The sequence below is a fragment of the Pleuronectes platessa genome, chromosome 3, assembly GCF_947347685.1.
Source record: "Pleuronectes platessa chromosome 3, fPlePla1.1, whole genome shotgun sequence".
NCBI lineage: Eukaryota > Metazoa > Chordata > Actinopteri > Pleuronectiformes > Pleuronectidae > Pleuronectes > Pleuronectes platessa.
The window spans coordinates 11,218,617-11,228,486 of NC_070628.1; the positions used below are offsets into that span (position 1 = coordinate 11,218,617).

Below are 9,870 nucleotides of genomic sequence, written 5' to 3' on the forward strand. Positions count from 1 at the left end.
TGCACACGTGGTGTCAGCCAATAGATAGACACTGATAAATATACTGTGAGTAAAGAGAAGAAAAATAAAATGTAGTGTGTTGACTTGTTGAAGGTTGGCGCCACCATGTGACAGAATGTCTGTTTTCATTAAGTGCTCTTTAATCCTCAGTTTGTTTAGAGAATCAGCTCGTCTACAGAAATAGAATGAAAATAAATCTCTCCCGGGAGTTCAGCGCAGTGAAATTCACTCATTTTACACAATGATAATCATAAAGATTATATATTGTACGTGATAATGGAGACATTTTAATAATATGAAATGATACGGAAAGGTGTGGTCTTTATTACCTCCAAGCATGTTGGGTTATTGCCAGCATTTGTTAGTTTGTCTGTTATTTTGCAGGAAGATGCAAAAACTACTGGACGTATTTCCCCAAACCTTATATTTTGGTGTGGATGCGGATCAGGGGGCGGATTCAGGAATTTGTTTATTTTATTTTCACTTTGTTAAACTTTGTGAGATTTTGGCATTAGGTGTTATTCAACATTTATCTTGATTTCACAGAGAATAATTCATGGCTTCTGATATAAAAAAAATCAGGCATGTTTAGGAGGCTGGTATCATTGAGTTTGTGCAATGTGGGGCAGATCTAGATCAAATCCATTAATTGAAAAACACAATTTTCTTTCTATTTAACGTATTCCTCCTTTGAAGTGTTCATAGATTTTAAAGACCTGGATTTTTCTCGCCACAGGTCGGTCAGAGGGACTCTACGGCAAACCGTGCCGTTATGAAAAGAGCCCGTCCAGATCCAACGAGGTGATCAGCCCGGAGATCCTGAAGATGCGTGCCGCCCTCTTCTGCATCTTCACCTACCTGGACACCAAAACCCTCCTGAGAGCCGCGGAGGTCTGCCGGGACTGGAAGTTCGTGGCTCGCCATCCGGCCGTGTGGACCAGAGTGCTGCTGGAGAACGCTCGCATTTCTTCCAAGGTGAGCACAGTCAATAGTAATCAGCAGGGTTATAGCAGCAGGGGCATATTTGCTGTGTATTCTGGAGGATCTCACCTGTCGCCGCGTGTTTCTCTGGTAGTTTCTGAGCACCGTGTCTCAGTGGTGCACTCAGACGCACTCCCTCATCCTGCAAAACCTCAAACCGCGACAGCGAGGCAAGAAGGAGACCAAGGAGGACTACCTGAAAAGCACACGGTGAGACGCACATGCAGGGAGAGCTGCACACGGTTTTCCAAATATTACACAATCAATGGGACTTAATATTTAGTGTACTGGTATGGATTTGGATGAGAGGAAGCCAACAGGAGGAGAATATACAATTGCTCCCAGATTTTTTTGAGCCATTTGATAATGATCAGCATGTAAAATATCAGTTTTCATCTCAAATAAAACAAGTCGAGGTTTGCAAGAGTGGAAAGAGTTTTAAATCCTGTGTGAGGGAGAAAGTGTTTCTATAGGTTGAAGATGCTCTTACATTGTTCCACTCGCACGCAGCATATTGCCACAAACTTTTTGAGGAACATTTTGTTCTGTACCATAAGTGGCAGAAGTGCCTGTTCTGAAGGACAGGAGAATTACTGTACTTCCTCCGTCTGCTTCTCCGTCTTTTCTCGTTGACCTTCCGTCTAAGTGGCTGTCTGGAGGAGGGTCTGGAGGCGCTGCTAAAGGCCACAGGAAGCAACCTGCTGATCCTGAAGATTTCCCACTGCCCCAACCTGCTGACGGATCGCTCCCTGTGGCTGGCCAGCTGCTACTGCCGAGCTCTGCAGGCTGTCACCTACAGGTACATCACCTCGGCCTTAGCTTACTTTAATAAAACTATAAATTCATATAAAAGTGCAGCAGGTTTCATATTTGTAGTTATTTCATCCACTGTGTTGCAGGAGTGCCACAGACCCGGTTGGTCAGGAGGTGATCTGGGCCCTCGGAGCAGGTTGTAGAGACATCATCTCCCTACAGGTGGCGCCACTACACCCATGGTAATGTAGAGAAGTATCTCTACAACTTTAATAAACGCTATATGTGTTGTGATAACTAAACGGTAGTTAAATCACTTCTTATAGATTGTATTTCTTGTCTCTTTCAGCCAACAACCGGCTCGTTTCAGTAACCGATGTCTGCAGACCATCGGAAGATGTTGGCCACACCTCCGGGCTCTCGGTGTGGGTGGGGCCGGATGTGGCATTCAGGGTTTGGCCTCACTGGGTAATTGTTCCTTATAAATTCAGCTTGGAGTAATTTCTTCACTGCTGACTTAGGCACATTTTTGTATCATGACTCCAGTGACTGAAATGAACACGGTTATCAGTGTTATCCAATTTTTGTTAAAATGTGCTGAAAAAGTGATTTCACCAGGTTTTGTATCCAAACAAACTGTTTATTATCAGCATAAATGTTAATGTAGCATCGACAGCGTATCAAATGTGCTGGATTTCCTCCCCCAGCGAGGAACTGCATGCGTCTGCAGGTGCTGGAGCTGGACCACGTGAGTGAGATCAACCAGGAGGTGTCAGCAGAGGTTTGCAGAGAAGGCCTGAAGGGTCTGGAGATGCTGGTGCTCACCTCCACACCGGTCACCCCGAAAGCCCTGCTCCACTTCAACAGTGAGTGGAAGATAGATGGATGGATGGATGGATGGATGGATGGATTGACGGACGGATGGATGGATAGAGAGAGAGAGAGATTTAGGGCACATGCTACTGTTTCCTCTATGACTGCAAAGGGCCTTTATTCCACCAAGAAATATTTTGCATTCTGTTTAAGGCAATGGTTCTAAAAATGTGTAGGTTTCCATTTTAAGTCTTTGAAAGGTGAATCTACAGACAAATACCATATTACTGATGCAGGAAAAACGAATTCCTGATAAACACCTAAATCCTCTGTCCTCTCATGTAGGTGTTTGCCGCAACCTGAAGTCCATCGTGGTGCAGATCGGTATCGAAGACTACTTTGAGGACCCCAACAGTCCTGAAGCCAGAAAACTGTTTGATGAGATGGTGAACAAGCTGCAGGTGAACAGTGGCATCACACATAACACTCACAGGTTCCCCGGAGTAAGAAACGTATTGTTTTCAGTCAGCTCGTCACACTCCCCTCATTAATACTTTCATGGTCACTAATGTCCCCTGCTCTATATGCTCTATTAAATTATTTCACACTCTGAAACCCTCCAGTACTTAAGATTTGAGATTATTAGTGATTATTCACTTGACGGAAAATTAATAGGTATAAGTTTTTACACTTGATTTTCGTTGAACTCTCCTGGTTTTATTAGTAATTACTCATTAAAGTAATTCTTGAAATATAAATTCTATGAATTCACTGGTGCACGATTCTGCTAAGTGAATATTTGAGAAGTTCCTCGTCATCTATGTTAGTAAACACAGAATAGTTTTTTGTGGGAGTTTTCAATTACCTTCAGACTTTTTATAAATCTATTGATTATTTAAGATTAAAATTTCACTTTGCTTTTAATCGAGCTGTGATCTTACAAACTATACTTATAACTTTATTTTATTTAAACTCAGTAGTTTCTGTTTAATCCTGCTGACAAACCTACCAACTAACCACAGACAGGGGCTTTTGAGGCCCTGGGGTTCTGGGGCCCCTCGGCCATTGCTCACATGGTAATCCATACACTCATTCCTTTATTGTATAACTACTCCTCCACCCATCCAGTGCAGTCAGTGTTGACTGTGTGAAGGTAATGACTAACACAGATTGTCGATCTGAAAACACATGTCTGAACTCTCTTACGCATCTTGTATCCTGTTTTTTTCCCCCCACCACTTATCAACAGTTGAGCTAATAGTTGCTCAGAGGATGAGCTGCATCTATTTTTACTGCAACCACTCACCATTTAAACCATGACTCAGTGGTTGAGGTCCCAGTCCTCAGCTGCTGGTTGAGGATGTCGGGTCAGTTCTTTTATAGCTGACCACACACAAAAACAAAACATAAGTAAAACCTGGGATTTCACTGCTTTAAAAAAAAAGGATCTGTTTATGAGTCAATCTCTACAGTGTGTTCTACTTGATGTTATACTGAAGATGGTGCGCTTGCTCACAGCCGTTAGGTAACCTCACCAAAAGCTGCAACCAGCCACAATGTATTTTCATCTCTCGCTCTTTTTGCTCTGAAAGAGAAGCCAAAGTTCTCCTCGTGCTCTTTCTGTGAAGCAAACTCTCTATTGGTGAATTCCATGAGAGAAAGAGAGAAAACAATATTTGTCCTTCAGGTATTGCGAGAAAAAAACATTGAAGCTTTTCATTGAAATGAGATTAAGATATTTGAATTTCTTCCATTCTTTTCTTTCAGGCTCTGAAGAAGAGACCTGGCTTCTCCAAAATCCTCCATGTAAAAGCAGACAGTCTCTGCTAACGTCTTGTGATAAGACTCTTCTTCGTCCTGGTGAGGCGCCATCTTGGCTCCAGTCAGTCAGAAAGACCCAGCTGTTTTGAGGCCACTGTGTGGGGCTGAATGTGTCCGCGGCACCGACAGAAATGGACCAGAACCGAGGCTCAATGTAAAAACTTGACACAGAAACATTTAATTTTCCAGTTGTGGGAATCGACGTCTCCCTAAATGTTGGTTAGGACAGAAAGAAGGTCGGGAAGCGTATTTGGATATTTAACATATGAGATAAAAGGCCTCGCACTCGAATAACAACAACACAAGATCCCCGTTTCTCAGTCGAGTTTTTGCGTTCACCATAAAACCGGATCACGTTGTCGCACAAAGCCCAGACCCCAATTTTTTGAAAAACCGCCTGGAGCTGGTTAACAGTGCTGTATTTAACCGTCTGCATCCACATAGCGCTTGGTGTAAAATAAAACCAGAGACAACCTTCACCTCATTATACAGCAAACACACTCGCCACAGAGAGGAGCAACAAATGGCAGGTTTAAGCAATTCATTTTCTCCAAAGGTCTTTAATGATTGGAGTCTCGCAACAGGGGCTCCATGGTTTGTGTGCCCGTGGACGAGTGGATGTTGAAACACACCAGGAATCGAATATGTGGTTTCCATCCCAGTTTTTCACTACACAACTGTTCGTAGAAACCCGACGATGCTTCCTGCTTCCACCCAGAACAGAAACGTGCCGCACCAGCTCCAGGCACAGCGGCGGACGGCCTCAACCGTGACACACAGACCTTCTATACAGTCTCAAAACCTCTGCATGGCAATGATGCATTTTGCCTCTTCTACCAATCCTCTGCTTCCTCGCGGGAACAGGATCATGTCACAAACCTGGACTCTGCGACTTTTCCTTTTATTAAATCACTATAGAGTCTGTGATCTGAGAGGACGAGATGCAGCGTCCGATGTTTCTCTTCAATAAGCCGCGGGAAACGGTCCATAATGCATTTCTCTCAAAAACCAGTGCCATTCGGAACAATGTCTGTCTTCAGTCCCAGTGAGCGTCTTCTCCAATGTGCCATTAATGAGGGAAGAAGAAGAAGAAGAAGAAGAAGAAGAAGAAGAAGAAGGAGGATAAGTGCAAGCAGCTCTCTCTGCGTGTTGAGTTTCCTGTGAACATGGTCTCCAAGTGTTGTTGTTGTTGTGTTTATATATCATGAAGGTTTCATACTTATCATACTGGATTGTGCCATTCCTCGTCACAGGGTTATCATGTATTTATTCATCAGCTGACACCCTCTGGCTCCCTCTTCTGGTGCTGCCAGGCAGCTACAGAGCTGGCTGCCAGCTGGTGTGATGTGACACGTGTTCCCTTGCCAGATTTTGAACAAGTATCATCTTTGGTATTTTTGGAGATCTACAAGTCTCCAATATTATCTCCGAGGTCGCAGTTTGGTTCAGTGTGCATCGCAGGAATTCACAACAAGTATGAGTAGCAATACTTTACAGTGGTGAAACAGAGTGTGCACGCCTCTGTGGTAATTTAAAGGGGTGCTCAAGTTGTGAGGGTTACAACTCAGCCTGTCATAAAGCTGTATACAAGAATAATTGAATCAAGATAATCTAAAATCAGTCTCTGAGTTGAGATAACTGTTGTCTAATGGTGAATTAGCCTCTGGGGGCAACGGCCAGTAATTGGGGGCTTCTCTTGTGAACACAAACCTTTTGAGGTGTTTTGGGTGCAGACGACATCTCCGTCTCTAAAAAAACAGTTACAATGCAGATAAGTGAAAAAGCAGATAGCCGATGTATCTTGGACTCCACATGCAGTGTTCAGCTGCGGGCAACCCAAGCCTGCTCAAATGAGATTGGTTCAACTAGAAATGGAAACCAGAGGGCTTCTGTCCCCCAAGACCCGTCCGTAGCCTTTAGATTCTACAGTGTCACACGTGCAGAATCTGTTTATAGAGATTATCTAAGAGGGGAGATTATCAATTTACACAAATTATAAATTTACTCGCAAACAGATGCGGATGTTTACAAGGCAGAGATGGTCAAATGAGGAAAGAGATATATAGGGAAGTGTTTTTGGAGCTTTGCCTTCTGCTGCATTTATCTCTCTCTCTCTCTCTCTCTCTCTCTCTCTCTCTCTCTCTCTCTCTCTCTCTGTCTCTCTCTCTGTCTCTCTGTCTCTCAATGAAAGTGCAATACTAAATCAGGGGGGAAATCATGCTCTCAGTTTTGAAACCAGTTTGCAAACCAGTCACACATCCCATCTCTTACCTTGCCACACATTAACAACTTGTTATTTTTACTGCCTGGTCCGTCTCTGCAACAGATCTTAACATTCATGGGAGGAGTGTGTGAGCGAGGTGACAGTTCCCATGAATACTGAGCAGGGGTTTGTCTCGCGGGCTCTCTGACGAGGAGAAGCCGCTAGCTGCTGCCTTTCTGTCTCTACTTCAGAGTCCACAGGGTTTCTGGGGACTTGTTTAGCTGCATATTGTAGTGATGATGTTCAAGGTCAACGTGTGAGAACAGTCGGGGGACGTCCATTTCTTCACGTTCTTCCAGTAAACTGCATATTAATATTATTCTCCTACACTGGTTCTGATTATCTGCTCGGTTCCGTTGAGGTGTTTCTGGGGAAAGGTGTCCAAACCGACCCACAAGGGATGAGACAAAAAGCACTTGTTGATTTTGAGTTTTAGACAATCCTGCCTTCGCTATCAGCTACTCTGTACATAATGTTTGTAAAGAAAAGAGAAGAAAATCACCAAAAACAAGAAAAAAAAAAGGACCAACATTTGATGTTATATAATATATAGGTCATAAATATGAGTGGAAAACGTTGACTTTTACAGGTCTTCATTCTGTAAGCATTTTCTCTCCAAAGTCGAATGAAAGCAGCATAGAGAATTATATTATGTATAACAGTAGTGTTGAAATTGAAGTTGTGTATTAGATACTTTATATAAAAATTGTGCATCAGAGTCATATACAGATGGGAATTATTTAAGAAGAGGATTAAGATGATAATTCCGCTATTTATTTCTATATAGAGAGCGATGTGTATAATGTTGGCATGTTTGTGTTCGAGCATCAATCATTAAGTTGCCTTCTTAACTGTTCTGCTACTGTGGCAAGGAAATTATTCGATGTTTAAAGAGCTTTGATTGCCTGCAGGTTAATAACGTTTCTGTTTATTTGATCCAGTCTGTTGTTGCACTAGTGAGAAAAAAAAAGAAGATATTTCAGATGTTTATTATAAGAGTGTTGTTTTTAATGTTTAGCTATTTCTCAGTATTTGACAAAATATGATGCACTTTTTTCCTGAGCGCTTTTATCCGAATATTTTTTTTTCCTGTGAGGGCCGGATGCCCGGTGGCATCTTCTGGTGTAGAATGAAAAAGTAACTGTTCACTTACAGGCTGGGGAAGATTTGGGAAACCCAGAGACGATGTGTGAACTTTAGTCTCCCTCTTTTCTCTCACGCCATCATCTCTCATGTCTCTATCTGTTGGGAAGTTACACAGATTGAATCTGATTCAACTACATGCAAGTGCTTTGGAGGAATATGCCAAAAGGACCTTATCATCACCTTTGTGTTTATTTCATACCGACACTACATGAACCCGTTTGTGAAAATGGACCTGCTGACGATGTTGCAGAGCCGGGAATCACTCCTCTGGCTCTCGTCATGATATTCTGCCGCTCCAAATGTCCACCCGACTCATTTCTGATTTAATTTATTGATTCAGTCTGAAACATCTATGTATTTAAGTATTTAATTTGTTCAAATCAAACTTAGTTGCAATGACACAAATTCATTATACTGTGCAACTGAGAGACGGTGTCCGAGTGTTTATGTACCTCTCTGTACATAATTTATGTTTGAATGATTGTATTCATGCCCGTTCATCTGAATAGTATTTTACACATTACCTCAACACTTATCTGGGCAATTAAGTGTGCAGTTTGTCTTTATAAGTGTTTATTTTTGTCGACCATCACCAGGTCTGCCAATGGATCCATGAACTTCGTCCTTGTTGCTGAAAAACAAACGTTCCCAAAAGATAATCAGCCTTCTACGATGACTGCAATAGATGGAAATGTTTTACGGCTCATTTTCACCCATTTGTTGTCATCAATAAAAATTGCTTTAAATTGTATTTGCTCTCATTGTCAAGCACTTTTTTAAAATCTGTACCTTTATAATTACGAGGTCCAATTCATTTCTTGAGATAACTAGAGGTATCACCATCGCACGACACAGTGCTGATGTGCAAGAAGCCAAAAAGACACCAGCTAAGAAATGTTAGTCTCCTCCTTTGGGTGGCAGCAGAAATCTCAAAAGACGTCTCAAAATGAAATAAGACCAAAGTTATATATAGCTGCTTTCACACATGAACTGAAGTCCACACATTTTTCCTGAAAGTTTCCGGAGGGGCCGAAGGTGAGAATGTAAATGTCAGAGTCAGATTGAACTTTTCCTGCCAATCCTATAGTAAAACGCCTGAGTGAGCCCCTGTGAGAATACAAGAGGAAAAAGTGGAAAATGAGCAATGAGCGAATGGATGTGTTGACATTTCTAACACCCGACTATTGCAAAACAAAAACAAACTAAAAGGATAGAATTACCTCAGGTTGTAAAGGAAGTATCAAACACGTAGAAGACGCTGGCAAAGATATTAACTTGGAAAGACATTTGAGAGCTTATAAGGCCCGACACCTCACACTGGAATTTGAGTCAGGCCTCTCTCACGTTACGGAATTTGTTCAATAATTGTTCACGTCTCTCACTTGGCTCTGAGGAGGCTGGTGAACAGAAGAACTTTTTGCTGAATGTTTGATACATGTATGAAAAAAAGAGGGAACTTTCTGTCTGTACTCTGTTTGTTTACTTTCTCTATATTTATACACATTGCAGATGTGGAGGAAATGGAGCAGCACTACTGGAAATCGTGTCACTTTGCTGGGGCACATGGACCAACGCAACATTATCGCATCCAGCCATTTGTTGTTGTCAGTAACGCTTGACTCTGCGCTGCCCTCTAGTGGATGTTTTGCTTAACAATAATGCCAACGTTAAAGACACATGAAAGTGAGTGAGCAGTTACTACGTTTGATGGGGGCAATCAAGCAGCATAATAAAATACAATCGCTGGAGCTGCCTCTCTTCTGTGAGGTGTCTGATGTCAGATGGTAGTGATGATGGCGAAGCTGCTCGTGGATAGTTTTCGCCAAAACAACTCGGTCAAACACATCCTCACCTTCGGAAGTGTCATACATGGCTGTCAAAGACAACAAGTCCTAACTCAAATTATCCCTCACACAAAATGTGTTATTAGCTCACAGGTGCACTCAAGTGCTAAATATGTAGGACCCGTTAGAATAGAACAGGAACCAACCTGGATCAAACTGTATAAGACCTTTACTGTACATGTTCTGCATTCTTGACCCACCACATGCTGGAGATTTATGACACATTCATGCAGAAACCATTCCCCTAAA

The 9,870-nt window shown here is 42.3% G+C and overlaps 1 protein-coding gene across 1 annotated transcript in view; it reads left to right on the top strand.

Moving 5' to 3' along the window:
- fbxo41 (F-box protein 41) overlaps window positions 1-8,528 on the top strand; it is a 30,820-nt gene extending 22,292 nt beyond the window's left edge. The window contains exons 6-13 of the mRNA XM_053418686.1: window positions 737-975; window positions 1,076-1,191; window positions 1,628-1,780; window positions 1,881-1,976; window positions 2,084-2,202; window positions 2,442-2,600; window positions 2,893-3,008; window positions 4,315-8,528. Of these exons, the coding sequence (XP_053274661.1) occupies window positions 737-975; window positions 1,076-1,191; window positions 1,628-1,780; window positions 1,881-1,976; window positions 2,084-2,202; window positions 2,442-2,600; window positions 2,893-3,008; window positions 4,315-4,377 (1,061 nt within the window). The 3' untranslated portion in view covers window positions 4,378-8,528. The remainder of the gene's footprint in view (window positions 1-736; window positions 976-1,075; window positions 1,192-1,627; window positions 1,781-1,880; window positions 1,977-2,083; window positions 2,203-2,441; window positions 2,601-2,892; window positions 3,009-4,314) is intronic.
- The last annotated feature ends 1,342 nt before the right edge of the window (window positions 8,529-9,870 follow it).